This window comes from Saccopteryx bilineata, chromosome 2, assembly GCF_036850765.1.
Source record: "Saccopteryx bilineata isolate mSacBil1 chromosome 2, mSacBil1_pri_phased_curated, whole genome shotgun sequence".
Lineage (NCBI taxonomy): Eukaryota > Metazoa > Chordata > Mammalia > Chiroptera > Emballonuridae > Saccopteryx > Saccopteryx bilineata.
In genome coordinates this window covers 5,695,988-5,711,993 of record NC_089491.1, presented here as the reverse complement: position 1 = coordinate 5,711,993, position 16,006 = coordinate 5,695,988, and the positions used below count along the sequence as shown (strand labels likewise).

Below are 16,006 nucleotides of genomic sequence, written 5' to 3'. Positions count from 1 at the left end.
ATACAAGGCAGTTTTGGTAAAAAGTCTAACACCATACAGCATGGGATTTTATTCTACAGTGGCCGACATTCCCGTAGTAAAAATGGCACCCTCTCTCCTTCCCTTGATGTCAACCTAATGGTGCCAATAGTGAGCATGGCCGCCAGACTGTGAGTTCCCATTGGCTGCCTCTCTGAGGCATCCCGCCCCCGCCCCGCCCTCAGGGAGCGGGCGGGGAATTGTGGAGCGGGATCTCGCGCCTCGCGGCCGGGCTGCGCCTGCGCAAGTCATTGGCGCCAAGATGGCGATGGAGATGAGGCTTCCTGTTCCTCGTAAACCTCTTAGCGAGAGCCTGGACCGCGAGACTAAGAAACACCTGGTGGTGCCAGGCGACACAATTACCACGGACACGGGCTTCATGCGGTGCGTGGGGACCTGGGGACTCGGTATCACAAGGGGCAGTTGCTGGGCTCAGCACGTGGACTGCTGTCCGAAGCCTGGGCCTCTATCCCCATGTGTTAAAGCCCCGCAGGAGCCAGGGCTTCTACTCCCTGCATCTTTGTGTCCCCTTGTGCGTTTGTCTCATCCCATTGAAACCCTCCTGTCCCGCCCTCTGGTGACCGTGATTCTTGGTTCCTCTGCCTGAGGCCCAATTCTCTTGAGTCCTCCTCGTTGGAGACCTGGAAAACGGGGCAGGGGTAGGAACAGGGGCCTCTTGGTGGGAATGGTGGGCGTTACTGACTTGGCCTCCTCCTCCCTCAGCGTCACCTCCTACCTGGGTGCAGGATTTTGGAATCAGTAATTATTTGGGTTTAGGGCAAAAATATGTGCAACATGCATCCCAATATACACCTTCGAATCTGAGTGCAGTGCATGTTGTCGTTAAGAGGCCAAGCCCTTGCCTGGCCAGGTGATTCAGTGGATAAAGTGTACTCCCCTTTCCGGGCCCAGGTTGCTAGTTCCATCCTGTGTACTTACGAGAAACAGCCAATGAATGCACAGTTAAATGGAACAAAGTGGAATGAGTTGATGCTTCTCTTTCTCCCTCCTCCTCTCCTCTCCACTCTCCTCTCTTTCCCTTCGCTCCCTCCCTGTCTCTCTCTCAAATCAGTGGAAAACAATTTTAATAGAAAAAAGGGCAGGCCCCTGAGTCATACAATTTGGGTTCCAGTTCCTCTGCATCACCTATGAATGGTACCACCTCTCCAAGGTCAGTTTCCTCATCTGGAAAATAGTTGAAACAACAGTAACTATTTGACAGGTTAATGAGGATTAAATGAGATAAATAGGAAAAGAAGCAAAACCCACCATTATATCACCATCATAGAAATACCAGTGAATTGCAGAGGGGAAGTACATATGTACGTATAAGGGGTATAGCATTTACAGAATTGCCCTTTAACCTTGTAGTGTGAAATTACTGAATCCTAGCAAATCTTAAGATTCAGTTCTTCATTCACCCTTCACATATTTCTATATTATGCGTGGTTGGGATACAACAGTAAACAAAGTGGAACTCTCTGCCCTGGTGGAGTTTATATTCTAACAAGGAGAGACAGATAATAACAATAAGCACAACAAATAAGTTATTCAGGATGTTTGGGGATAAATGCAGTGGAAAAAATTAAAAGTTCAGCAGGGTAAGTGGAGTGTGGCAGTGGAGAGGGTGACTTTTATTTTATTATTTTTATTATTCAGTGAGAGGAGAGGAAGCAGAGACTCTTGCATGTGCCCTGACCAGGATCCACCAGGCAGGCCCACTAGGGGGCAATGCTTTGCCCATCTGGGGCGTTGCTCCTTTGCTCAGCCCGAGAGCTCTTATTGCCTGAGGTGGAGGCCATGGAGCCACCCTCAGTGACTGGGGCAGAGGCCGGGGAACCATCTTCAGTGCCTGGGGCCAACTCCTCCAGTTGAGCCATGGCTGCAGAAGGGGAAGAGAGAGAGAGAGAGAAGTGAGGGGGACGGATGGAGAAGCAGATAGGCACTTGTCCGTGTGCCCTGACAGGGAATAGAACCTGGAACATCCATACATTGGGCCAACGGTCTACCACTGAGCCAACTGGCCAGGGTGAGGGTTACTGTTTTAAATGGGATAGTCGAGGTAGGCCTGATGGAGAAAGTGACATTCGTGTAGACCTGAGGAAGACGAGGGAGATGTCCGTGTAGCTCTAGAGTAGGAGTGTTCTAGGCAGAGAGAGCAACTGGCACAAAGCCAGGCTCGGGGGCCCAGGAGCCCCTGAGGAATACAGTGTTCTTGATGGGAGCGGTGATCTCAAGTGTTACCTGGTATCCTGTGTGTCTTCCTCTTGCCACAGCGGCCATGGAACCTATATGGGGGAAGAGAAACTCATTGCATCTGTGGCTGGTTCTGTGGAGAGAGTAAACAAGTTGATCTGTGTGAAAGCTTTGAAAACCAGGTGAGAACAAAAGGTGTGTATTCTCTTTCTTCTGGCATCTGTGTTGCACAGCCTGGTCTTTCCTGCCATGCCGTACCTTCCGCCGTCGCCCGTCTGCCCTGCCATTCTGTAGGTTGTGAGCCGAGCATGTATAGATGACTATAGGTAAGTGTGGGCTTCAGAGGTCTCCCTGCCACGTGATCTGACCCTTTCAAACCTTTGTTACCTCCTCTGTGAAATCTGGGTAATAATCACAACCCACCTCATGTGGTTTTTATTAGAATTCATGGGAAAGGTGTATGTAAAGTACTTAGCAGAGGACTCAGTAAAGATTAGCCCCAGAAAGGACCCGAGTGTGGTCGGGACAGTGAGCGAGGGAAAGAGTAGGAACAGGTACTGGCAGAGAGCTGATGTGCTGGTTGGCCTGCCTCGGAGCTGTGCAAGCATTTCCTTCCACTGTGTAGTCTGGGAAACCGCTGGAGGGGGTGGAGCAGAAGGACTTGATCTGACTTCTGTTTTAATAAAATCGCTCTGGCTGCTGTGGGGAGATTAAAGGGGAACAGAAGCGGGCTCACAGAGACACAAGTGATGGTGGTTTGGACTAAGGTGGTAGCAGCAGAAGTGGAGAGTTATTACTGCTGCATATATTTTGTGTTCTGAGTGGGTTTGTGTTTTTTTTATTACAAAAGGGTGTTGGATTTTGTATTTTCTCTGTATAGGACCCTGCCTGTGAGTAAGAGATAGTTTTAACTTCTTTCCGATGAAGGTACATTTTATTTTCTGTGTATATTTTGAAAATAGAGCCAGGGTCTGCTGCTAGCCTAGAGCGTGAGAGAGAGAGAGAGGAAGAGAGAGAGAAAGAGAGAAAGATCTCTCAAGGGCTCCTCCAAGACTCCAAGGTTTTTGGCTTGATCAGCTGGAGGGATGGGGTCGTTGACTGAGCTGGTGATGACTGGGAGAGGGTTGGTCTGTGCTGGAGGGATGGGGTCGTTGACTGAGCTGGTGATGACTGGGAGAGGGTTGGTCTGTGCTGGAGGGATGGGGTCGTTGACTGAGCTGGTGATGACTGGGAGAGGGTTGGTCTGTGCTGGAGGGATGGGGTCGTTGACTGAGCTGGTGATGACTGGGAGAGGGTTGGTCTGTGCTGGAGGGATGGGGTTGTTGACTGAGCTGGTGATGACTGGGAGAGGGTTGGTTTGTGCTGGAGGGATGGGGTCGTTGACTGAGCTGGTGATGACTGGGAGAGGGTTGGTCTGTGCTGGAGGGATGGGGTCGTTGACTGAGCTGGTGATGACTGGGAGAGGGTTGGTCTGTGCTGGAGGGATGGGGTCGTTGACTGAGCTGGAGATGGCTGGGAGAGGATCTGTCTGTGCTGGAGGAGTGGTCTGCTAGAAAGCTTTGTTTTAGGTGTATTACCTTTGAAAATGCCTACAGTCACCTACATGGAGATGCTGAGTGGCCAGGAGTGGACTGGAGTTTGGATTTCAGGGGAATATAAGTCAAGGGGGCATTTAAACCCTTTAGGTTGGATGAGCTCACAAAGAGGTGAGTGTGGGCCGAAGAGAGAAGAGGCGCAAGTACTGGACCTTCGGCAAGGAACACTGGTCCTTAGCACGGGGATGCGGAGCTAGCAGGGTGCCGGAGTCGGCAGCCAGTGGGACAGGCTGGTTTGGGTGGAGTCCTGTCTCGGTCTCCCTTCTCTTCCCGTGGCTGATACAGAGCCTGTCTGTGTTCCAGGGCCCACCAGACAATATTCCATGCTTATCTTTGTCATGTAACTAACAAAACAGAGATTCAGGCTAAAGAACTCCTTGTGGAAAATAGTTTGTTTAAGCCTAACTAGTGGTGGCGCAGTGGGTAGAGCGTCAGCCTGGGACACTGACGTCCCATGTGCCGACTTGAGCATGGGGTCGCTGCTTGATTGACATCATCCCAACGTCCCCTGGCTTGAGTAAGGGGTCACTGGCTGGGCTGGAGCCCCTCTCCTCTCAAGGCACATATGAGAAGCAATCAGTGAGCGACTAAATGCCCCACCTAAGAGTTGATGCTTCTTACCTCTCTCACGAGAGAAATTTTTTTAAATGGTTTAAGAATAATTAACAATTTATACGTGTAGGAATGTTTGAAGCGATCAGTTCCTGAGAGTAAGTCGGAACAGCATAGTTATGTGAATTCACTAAATGTACCTAATCGAGACCCTCATCCTGTTAACCGAAATCTCAAATGGTGCCTGGTTTTGTAATAAGTCTTTTTACTGATCGATCACCCCTTGTTTTATCTTTCAGATATAATGGTGAGGTGGGCGACATCGTAGTGGGGAGAATCACAGAGGTAAAGAAATTGATGTCAGTTGCTTTTTGCACAGTAAAAGCAAGCTGGTAATTTAGTGAATGGGACAGTCATTCTGCATGTAGTTACGTGCACCTGCATTCGATGCGCTTGTGACCTTCGATGTAAACAGTTGGCTGGTTACACCGGGGATTACTGGTCACTTAGGATGTGAGGTCTTGCCGTGGAGTTTGTGACCAGGCGTGGAATTTCTGTTTCTAGGTTCAACAGAAGAGGTGGAAGGTGGAGACTAACTCCAGGCTGGATTCGGTCTTGCTTTTGTCATCCATGAACCTTCCTGGAGGAGAGCTGGTAAGGGCTCCCGCCGGGACCGTGGAGTTTGCTCCCGAGAGCTCGGGGTCTTTTACTCTGCTTTCCACCAAGTCTGCCCACTTATTCCTGTCCGTCTCCTATGACGGTTGCTGCCCGATGTACACAGGCTTTTCACGTGGCCAGGCCTCCCAGCCAAGGCAGCAGTTGTAGTGTGGTAAGGTCTGGAATGTCCATGGGCAGGAATCCCAAAAAGGAGCTAGGGAGAGAAGCTGTCAGGTGTATGGTGCAAATAATGTTCCTTCTCTGTGCACATCAGCTTTGCACAGTGGAAATGCTCCCTGAAAAGTTCTGGTTTTGTTTGCTTTCTGTGTGCTGAGTGGCATTTGGTTATCCCAGGCGCCTGCAGCCCTTAAGCCGCAGCCTTTTGTAAAGTGTCCTGGTTTCCCTTCCCCTTCGGTGCCGCTTGTTCCGAGAGGCTCCCTATGCTCGGTTCTGTGGAGGAGGCCAGATGAAGGCATGATTAGGCTCCTAAGAGCGTACAGGCTACCAGGGGATATGAGATAACCTCCAGATGCCTGGCGCTAAACAAACAGGTGTGGGATTGTAAGTGATTAATTTCAGCGAGAGACGCTCATAGGAAAGATGAGCATTAGAGTTCATCCCTTTTATCTTTTTTTTTTCTTTTAATTCAGAGGAGGGGAAGCAGAGAGACCCTCTCCTGCATGTGCCCCAACGAGGATCCACCTGGCAAGCCCACTAGGGGGCGTTGCTCTGCCCATCTAGGGCATTGCTCTGTTGCTCAGCACGAACTCTTCTTAGTGCCTGAGGCAGAGGCCATGTAACAATCCTCAGCGCCCGCCCAGGGCCAACTTGCTCCAATCGGGCCACGGCTGCAGGGCGGGGAGAGAGAAAAAGAGAAGGAAGGAGAGAGAGAGAGAAGTGAGAGGGGGAGGGGTGGAGAAGCAGGTGGCGCTTCTCCTGTGTGCCCTGACCAGAAATCGAACCCAGGACTTCCACACACTGGGCCGACGCTCTACTACTGAGCCAGCCCGCCAGGGCCAGAGTTCATCCTTGAAGGATGGATGGAATTTCAGTGATGAACTCAGGACATCTGAGAGAAAGAGGAGTGTGTGAGCAAAGACACCGTCAAGCTGGAGGTGGTCTGTGCTGCTGGAGCGGGAGGCCTGCCAGGAAGGCCGGGAAAGAAGGCTGCGCTAGGCGGGGCGTTTGGAATATCGTGTGTGGAGCTGAGTAGTCAGAGGAGGAGGAGGAGGAGGAGAGCTGTGGGAAGGTCATAGTGGTTGTTACTGTCGTTCCCTTGAGTGGCACAGGCTACCTGCACGGGTGTTTCGCTCTTGTGGCTGCCTTCAGAGATCTCGAAGCGAATGAGCAAGAAGAAGTAGTGAGATCTTTCTGTAGAGCTGACTGAGGTGACGTCTGTCTGTGTGTTTCAGAGGAGAAGGTCTGCGGAAGATGAGCTGGCGATGAGAGGGTTCCTGCAGGAAGGGGACCTCATCAGTGTATCCTGCACCTTGCACCCGGCATCCTTCTGCTTTATGTGGCTGGGAAGGGGGCTCCGCTGTCCGCCTGTCACAGGACACACGTACTCCTCGCCGGGATGTGAGTCCTGGGTCGAGTGCCAAGGGCTCTGCTGCAGCCTTTCCAGCTCCTGCTCACAGATGTGGCTGTTGAGTCATTTCTTCGGGTCTTGAAACTTAGGGTGACCCTGGCTTTAAGCTAGACTCAGTTTTCTTAATGACATTAACTTTTATCCCAGGGATTAGAGAAAGTGTACAGATCAAGCTATTAATGACATTGAAGGGAGACAGGTTAGGTCACAGTGATGTCCTTTGGGTCTAGGACTGTCACGTGGGACTATTGGGGGTGGGAGGAAAGGGTGGAGAGAGGGGGCCGGGGACACGGGAGGCAGATGACATGGAAATCTTTGTTCCTTCATTGCCCTGGCCAGGCTGAGGTCCAGGCTGTGTTCTCTGATGGAGCTGTCTCTCTGCACACGAGGAGTCTAAAATACGGAAAAGTAAGTTGGGCTCTGATGGTCCTGTTCGCTGACCAAGGCTTCAGATCCATTTCTGAATCCCCAGAAGTGTCCGGCATCCTTACCTAACGCATCCCAGAAGCCGGCTTACAGACCGGCTTCCACTCACTGATTCACATGGTCACGGGCCAGTAGCATCGCCATGGAGGAAAACTTTATCCTTTTTCTACCGAGGAGTTGTTCTGGCAGGAGCCCTGACCGTGGACTCTGAGACCCGGCTGCCCGCCCTCTCCCAGTGGGCACTATGCTGAGGTCAGGCCTAAGGCAGCCCTTGGAGCAAAGGGAAGTCGCTCACCCTTAGACAAATGTCCAATCAATAAAATGGATATTATTGCCAGGAAAGATTGGTTTTCACTTGAGCCTCTAAATGAAATTTCACTGCTTTTCTTCTATGAAGTTACAGCATTGAGGCTGTTCTTTAACCTTTTTATTTCCTTAGTGGAGTAGCTGTAGCCAACCACATTCATGTCCTTGAAGGAGGAGGGAAACGGTTGTAATGCATGTGGGTACTGCAGACCCCCTCCAGCGGGATGTGGACTTGGAGCTGTCCTGCCGGGGCCAGGGACGGATCTGCCCCTCGGCCAGTCCTCTCGCCAGTGTTACACGTCTCATGAGCAGGATGGGTGGTTGGGGTGGACTTGGAGCTGTCCTGCCGGGGCCAGGGACGGATCTGCCCCTCGGTCAGGCCCCTCGCCAGTGTGACACGTCTCATGAGCAGGATGGGTGGTTGGGGTGGACTTGGAGCTGTCCTCCCGGGGCCAGGGACGGATCTGCCCCTCGGTCAGGCCCCTCGCCAGTGTGACACGTCTCATGAGCAGGATGGGTGGTTGGGGTGGACTTGGAGCTGTCCTCCCGGGGCCAGGGACGGATCTGCCCCGCGGCCAGTCCCCTCGCCAGTGTTACACGTCTCATGAGCAGGATGGGTGGTTGGGATGGACTTGGAGCTGTCCTCCCGGGGCCAGGGACGGATCTGCCCCTCGGCCACTCCCCTCGCCAGTGTTACACGTCTCATGAGCAGGATGGGTGGTTGGGATGGACTTGGAGCTGTCCTCCCGGGGCCAGGGACTGATCTGCCCCTCGGTCAGTCCCCTCGCCAGTGTTACACGTCTCATGAGCAGGATGGGTGGTTGGGATGGACTTGGAGCTGTCCTCCCGGGGCCAGGGACGGATCTGCCCCTCAGTCAGGCCCCTCGCCAGTGATTCACGTCTCATGAGCAGGATGGGTGGTTGGGGTGGACTTGGAGCTGTCCTCCTGGGGCCAGGGACGGATCTGCCCCTCGGTCAGGCCCCTCGCCAGTGTGACACGTCTCATGAGCAGGATGGGTGGTTGGGGTGGACTTGGAGCTGTCCTCCTGGGGCCAGGGACGGATCTGCCCCTCGGTCAGGCCCCTCGCCAGTGTGACACGTCTCATGAGCAGGATGGGTGGTTGGGGTGGACTTGGAGCTGTCCTCCTGGGGCCAGGGACGGATCTGCCCCTCAGTCAGGCCCCTCGCCAGTGATTCACGTCTCATGAGCAGGATGGGTGGTTGGGGTGGACTTGGAGCTGTCCTCCTGGGGCCAGGGACGGATCTGCCCCTCGGTCAGGCCCCTCGCCAGTGTGACACGTCTCATGAGCAGGATGGGTGGTTGGGGTGGACTTGGAGCTGTCCTCCTGGGGCCAGGGACGGATCTGCCCCTCAGTCAGGCCCCTCGCCAGTGATTCACGTCTCATGAGCAGGATGGGTGGTTGGGGTGGACTTGGAGCTGTCCTCCTGGGGCCAGGGACGGATCTGCCCCTCAGTCAGGCCTCTCGCCAGTGTTACACGTCTCATGAGCAGGATGGGTGGTTGGGGTGGACTTGGAGCTGTCCTCCTGGGGCCAGGGACGGATCTGCCCCTCGGCCAGTCCCCTCGCCAGTGTTACACGTCTCATGAGCAGGATGGGTGGTTGGGATGGACTTGGAGCTGTCCTCCCGGGGCCAGGGACGGATCTGCCCCTCAGTCAGGCCTCTCGCCAGTGTTACACGTCTCATGAGCAGGATGGGTGGTTGGGATGGACTTGGAGCTGTCCTCCCGGGGCCAGGGACGGATCTGCCCCTCAGTCAGGCCTCTCGCCAGTGTTACACGTCTCATGAGCAGGATGGGTGGTTGGGGTGGACTTGGAGCTGTCCTCCCGGGGCCAGGGACGGATCTGCCCCTCGGCCAGTCCTCTCGCCAGTGATTCACGTCTCATGAGCAGGATGGGTGGTTGGGGTGGACTTGGAGCTGTCCTCCCGGGGCCAGGGACGGATCTGCCCCTCAGTCCCCTCGCCAGTGTTACACGTCTCATGAGCAGGATAGGTGGTTGGGGCCAAGGTGGAACAGAACAGTGGTTCTTGGCTTGCAGGAGGCTCGAGCCCAGGTCCTCACTGGCTCCAGCTGCTCTAACAGCCAGCAAACCACCCCTGGATTAGAATGTGGTAATGATGATTGTGGAGGAAAATGGTAGAGAGGGATGTTGAAAGTCTCCTTCTGTTCGGACACGTCAACAATTTGTGCACCCAGAAGTGTTCTCTGTGAATAATGACTGTATATGTGCAGATGGGTGACCAGCAGTTCCTGACAGGAAGGACCCTGATTCCGCTATAACTGGGACGTGTATTCTGTAATCTGCGTTTCGCTCACCTCCCTGAGGGCCCTTCAGTGACTTAATCTGTGCTGTATTTCTCTAGCTAGGGCAGGGGGTTCTGGTCCAGGTGTCCCCCTCGCTGGTGAAACGGCAGAAGACCCACTTCCATGACCTGCCTTGCGGTGCCTCGGTGATTCTGGGGAGCAACGGCTTCATCTGGGTCTACCCGACCCCGGAGCACAAGGACGAGGACGCGGGGGGCTTCGTGGCCGACCTGGAGGTGCGTACCCCTGTGGCTGTCGGGAGAGAGCGGGCCGCAGTCTCCACTCTGCTGCACAGGCGTGCCGGCTTTAACTCCCTGTATCTCTGTAGTCTTAGCTTCAAGTGTTTCGTGAACACTGTATTGCCCTCTTTTTCTGAAGAGATGAAATCGGTGACTGATGGCAGAGGTGTAGGGTAGTAGCTGAAGAGCCACTGAAGAAGCCATCCTTTTAATCCTCCTTGGAGTTAGCTGTTTGATTGGTTTGGAGTCCCAGAGTGGTGCTGAGTTAAGATTTCTGTGGTTTGCTGTGACTGTTCACCTGTTTGGGTCCTGCTTTCTGTTTCCCTCCTCTTTCCCTTTCACCTCCCCCCCAGCCTGTCTCCCTTGCTGACCGAGAGGTGATCTCCAGGCTTCGGAACTGTATCATCTCGCTGGTAACTCAGAGGATGATGCTGTATGATACCAGCATCCTGTACTGCTATGAGGCATCCCTTCCACATCAGGTACTCCATCCTGGGCTTCCCTTTTCCTCATTGATCTGTGAGTAGGTATTACATATTTATCGATTTGCTTCAGTGTTTTCTCAGTGACGGCAAATACATCTTTCAAATGCCTTTACAATGTCCATTGGCTGGCCAGCCTTTTTTATTTATATCAAGTGAGAGGCAGGGAGGCAGACAGACATACTCCTGCATATACCCCGACCGGGATCCACCTGGTCTGCCCATCAGGGACCACTGCTCCATTGCTCGGCAACCAAGCTATTTTAGCACCTGAGATGAAGCCAAGGAGCCATCCTCAGCGCCCGGGGCCAAGTTGCTTATTTGAGCCATGCCTATGGGAGGAGGAGGAGGAGGAGGAAGAGGAGGAGAGAGAGAGAGAGAGAGAGAGAGAGAGAGAGAGAGAGAGAGGAAGAAAGGGAAAGGGAAGGGGGAAGGGTAGAGAAGCAGATGGTTGCTTCTCTTGTGTGCCCTGACTGGGAATTGAACCCAAGACTTGCACATGCTAGGCCGATGCCCTACCACTGAGCCAACCAGCCAGGACTGTGTGGCCAGCCTTAATGAGCGTCTGTATATCTTTCCTCAGGATACTTGTAATATTTAGATACTTGTAATGTCGACTGTCAATCTGAGGCTTTGAGGGCATGAAGGGGTCAGGTGGATCTAGTAGGTGACAGCAACCCCCTGGACTTCATCTTGCCTGTTCCCATTTTAGCTCGCTCTTTTTTTTAAAAAAGAGACTGATTTTAGCGAGATAAACATCGATTTGTTGTTCTACTTAGTTGTGCATTTATTGGTTGCTTCTTGTACATGCCCTGACCAGGGAACCTTACCCGCAACCTTGACATATCAGGATGGCTCTCCAACCAACCAAGTTACCCGGCCAGGGCCTCAGCTGTCTGTTTTAGTGAGTGCCATGATATCTTTGTTGTCAGCTGTATGTCGGATAATCTAGGTGGTTCATTAAGCTGGTTCTAGCAGATCATATCTTTTCATAATTAGCGTCTGATAAATGAAGGGAACAAAGAAGGTTTATATGAACCACCCTTAGTTTCTGCATTTGGCTTGGCTGGGTAGTCTGCCTGTGGTTGGTTTCTTTTCTGAACAAATGAATACCTTTTCATTTCTTTTTTAGATTAAAGACATCTTAAAGCCAGAAATCATGGAGGAAATTGTGATGGAAACACGTCAGAGACTCTTAGAACAGGAGGGGTGAGGAGACGCGCCTGAGGGACAGGGCTGTGCGCCTGACGGAGCCAGAGCTGTTCTGGAAAGGGAGGGGCTGCTCTGTGATCTAGGGTGTGGCTCAACAAAGACCTGGGGCGGGAGACTCCTCACGGACCGCCCCGGCTGCCCGCTTGCTTCAGTTGGAAGGCAAAGCCTAGGAGAGCTGAACTGGGCCTCTGGCCCCGTGGGCTGCCTGCAGACCCCCACACTGGTGGGGTGGTTTGGGGTCTTTAAAAGTACACAGTGTTCCAGCCAACCGAACTCCCATCCTGGAATGATACAGAGAATCTTTTGTCTTCTACTGACCATCAATTCACAAGACACAATGCCCCATGAAATTGCCCCTATAAAAAACATGGCCTCCTTGACCCCCAAATTGTCTCTTGGCCTCCATTCCCGCCACCTCTGCAGCACAAGTACGACATTGAATATACTTGGTGAAGTTAACCCAGCAGTCAAACAGAAGAATACATTTAACCAGTCTTTTGCTGGGTTGGAATCTTATTTCCCATTGCATGTTCCTCCTGGTAGATGGAAGTGTATCCACACCAGGCTTCCTTAATCTGTCTTGCCTTTGAGGGTGACTTGTAAGCAGTTGAATTATTGATAATAGAATGTTTTGGATGCTCAGATAAGCATGAAATCAAAGTAGGGAAAAGGGAGGTTTCTATAATTGGAGTAGTGATACAATGACTTTTTAAATAATTTTATTTAGAAACTTAAATTTAATGGGGTAACATCGGTCAATAAGTGTATATAAATTTTTCCTGACCAAGTGGTGGTGCAGTGGATAGATCATTAGCCTGGGACTCTGAGGACCCAGGTTCAAAACCCCAAGGTTGCTGGCTTGTGTGTGGGCTCATCTGGCTAGAGTGCAGGGTTGCTGGCTTGAGCCCAAAGGTCGCTGGTTTGAAGCCCAAGGTTGCTGTTTTGAGGAAGGGGTTGGTTGGACTGTCTTGGCTGGAGCCCTCCAGTCAAAGCACAGATGAGAAAGCAATCAATGAACAATTAAAGTGCCGCAATGAAGAGTTGATGCTTCTCATCTCTCTCTCTTCCTGTCTGCCCATGCTCAAGCTGGCAGCCTCAGGGTCTTGAACCTGGGTCCTCCGGATCCTAGTATGACGCTCTATCCACTGCGCCACCGCCTGGTCAGGCGACAATTTTTCTTATCTCATTCTTTTTCCGTCCCAAATGTAGCAGCTGTTTTGAGGAGTTTTCAGAGTCTCTTGCTAAAAAAAAAAAAAAGTGTGGCCCTGGCCAGTTGGCTCAGTGGTAGAGTATTGTCCCAGCGTATGAATGTCTCTGGTTCGATTCCTGGTCATGGCACACAGGAGAAGTGACCATTTTCTTCTCCACCCTTCCCCCTCTCCCTTCTCTCTGTTTTTGTCTTCCTCTCCTGCAGCCAAGGCTCCACTGGAGCAAACTTGGCCCTGGTGCTGAAGATGGCTCCATGGCCTCTGCCTCAGGCACTAGAATGGCTCCTGTTGCAACAGAGCAACAGCCCCAGATGGGCAGAGCATCGCCCCCTGGTGGGCATGCTGGGTGTATCCCAGTCGGGCACCTACAGTCCCTGCTTCTCACTTAAGAAAAATACCAAAAAAAGTGCACTTGAACTGTTGATTGTGTTGTGTACCCATCACCCAAAGTCAAATCATTTTCGTCACCATATATTTGTAAATGCATTAACTTAATAATAGGAGTTCAAAGATAAAACCAAGAATGCTGAAATTCTTATTGAGGAATGCTAAAATTTCTGTGCATTAGTTTGATGGCTAAACAATGGTGCCCTGATTTAGGTTTTGGGAAACATCTTTCAGAGGCACTGTTTCTTTTCTTGTGAGACTTGGGAGCTGAGTACAGTTGAAGGAATGTTTAGCAGATATAAATTCTGCTAGAGGCCCTAACTACTCCACATGGCTCACCTAGTAAAATTTAAAACTAGGGGGGGTTTCAGTGATAGTAACATTGAACACTGCATTTGACGATTTTGAAATACAGCTCGGCCCTGTCACTAAATGGTATATATCTTGCCCTGACTGAGGAGCTAAGTTTGTTGGAGCATCTTCCTGATATGCCAGGGTGTGTTCTGTCCCTGGTCAGGGCACAGGCAGGACTCGACTAATGAGTGTGTCAACGAGTGGAACAACAAATCCATGTCTTGCCCTTTCTCAAACCAATCAAAACATAAAGTTACTTTTATTTTTTAAAAGATTTTATTTAGGTCCTGGCCGGTTGGCTCAGTGGTAGAGTGTCGGCCTGGCGTGCAGAAGTCCCTGGTTCGATTCCTGGCCAGGGCACACAGGAGAAGCGCCCATCTGCTTCTCCACCTCTCCCCCTCTCCTTCCTCTCTGTCTCTCTCTTCCCCTCCCGCAGGGAGGCTCCATTGGAGCAAAGATGGCCCGGGCACTGGGGATGGCTCCTTGGCCTCTGCCCCAGGCGCTAGAGTGGCTCTGGTTGCAACAGAGCGACGCTCCGGAGGGGCAGAGCATCGCCCCCTGGTGGGCGTGCCAGGTGGATCCCAGTCGGGTGCATGCGGGAGTCTGTCTGACTGCCTCCCCATTTCCAGCTTCAGAAAAATACAAAAAAAAAAAAAGATTTTATTTATTCATTTTAGAGAGGGGAGAGAGAGACAGAGAAGGGGGAGGGGCAGGAAGTATCAACTCCCATAAGAGCCTTAACCAAGCAAGCCCACATTTTCGAACTTGCGACTCCAGCATTCCAGGTCGTTGCTTTATCCACTGTGCCACCTCAGGTCAGTCCATAAACTTATTTTTATTGATTTTTTTTTTTTTTAGAGAGAGAGGAGTGAGAGAGAGAGACAGAGAGAGAGAGAAGGGGGAGGAGCAGGAAGCATCAACTCCCATATGTGCCTTGACCAGGCAAGCCCAAGGTTTCGAACCGGCGACCTCAGTGTTCCAGGTCGACGCTTTTTATCCAACTGCGCCACCACAGGTCAGGCCCATAAACTTATTTTTAAAATGGCATATTCTTGTTTATAACATTACTCAATAGACAGTTTTTTAAAGAACATACTTTAAAGTTATTTATTGATTTTAGGGAGAGAGAGAGAGGAACATCTATCTCGGGTCCCCAAACTTTTTACACAGGGGGCCAGTTCACTGTTCCTCAGACCGTTAGAGGGCCGGACTATAAAAAAAACTATGAACAAATCCCTATGCACACTGCACATATCTTATTTTAAAGTAAAAAACCAAAACGGGAACAAATACAATATTTAAAATAAAAAAAGAACAAGTAAATTTAAATAAACAAACTGACCAGTATTTCAATGGGAACTATGCTCCTCTCACTGACCACCAATGAAAGAGGTGCCTCTTCTGGAAGTGTGGTGGGGGCCGGAAAATGGCCTCGGGGCCGCATGCGGCCCGCGGGCTGTAGTTTGGGGACCCCTGATCTATCTGTTCCTGTATGTGCCCTGACCAGGGATCAAACCATAACCTCTGGGCTTCAGGATGATGGTCTAACCAACTGAGCTATCTGGGCAGGTCTTATTTTTTATTGATTGATTATAGAGAGAGGAGGGGAGAGAAACATCGATTTGCTGTTCCATTTAGCATTCATTGGTTGATTTCTGTATGTGCCCTGACCTGGAATCAAATCCGCAAACCCCACATATTTGGACAACACTCCAACCAACCGAGCTACCCAGCCAGGGCAATAAACAATTTTTTTTGTGTGTGTGGCAGAGACAGAGTCAGAAAGAGGGACAGATGGGGACAGAAGACGGGAACGGAGAGAAATGAGAAGCATCAATCATCAGGTTTTTTTGTTGCGACATCTTAGTTCATTAATTGCTTTCTCATATGTGCCTTGACCGCGGGCTTTCAGCAGACTGAGTAACCCCTTGCTCGAGCCAGCGACCTTGGGTCCAAGCTGGTGAGCTTTTGCTCAAACCAGATGAGCCCGTGCTCAAGCTGGCGACCTTGGGGGTCTCGAACCTGGGTCCTCTGGATCCCAGCCTGACGCTCTATCCACTGCACCACCGCCTGGTCAGGCGACAGTTTTTCTTATCTCATTCTTTTTTTTGTCCCAAATGTAGCAGCTGTTTTGAGGAGTTTTCAGACAACTGAATACTCTATGGGTTGAGCTGCAGTGTTTAGATTTGCTCGCCTGACGTAATTGAGTACATGTTCATACCTCTTGAGAAAAGGGAATGGGAAAGGGTGGGAGTGAGAGTCCCTGGTTTGCTTTGGTTTGATTTGGTTTTTCCAAGCCCATATGAAAGCTTGTTGAAAGTAATTCTAACCTGAACTCTCCCAAGCTGCCAGCCTGTGCTGTTCATTCATTATCTGCTGAATGGTGGTCCTTGTTGGAAATAACACAAAGGGCTGAAAGCACCTTTTAGTGATTCTTTCTTTGTGTCCCACTAGAGGGCGC

General features: G+C 51.3%; 1 protein-coding gene across 1 annotated transcript; it reads left to right on the top strand.

The window, feature by feature from the left end:
* The first annotated feature begins 267 nt into the window (after nt 1–267).
* EXOSC2 (exosome component 2) lies at nt 268–13,952 on the top strand. Its single transcript, XM_066255936.1, has 9 exons — nt 268–402; nt 2,295–2,396; nt 4,661–4,706; nt 4,926–5,015; nt 6,431–6,496; nt 6,946–7,014; nt 9,723–9,899; nt 10,256–10,384; nt 11,517–13,952. The coding sequence occupies exons 1-9, from the start codon at nt 281–283 to the stop codon at nt 11,595–11,597; spliced, it is 882 nt and encodes a 293-aa protein (XP_066112033.1). The 5' UTR covers nt 268–280; the 3' UTR covers nt 11,598–13,952.
* The last annotated feature ends 2,054 nt before the right edge of the window (nt 13,953–16,006 follow it).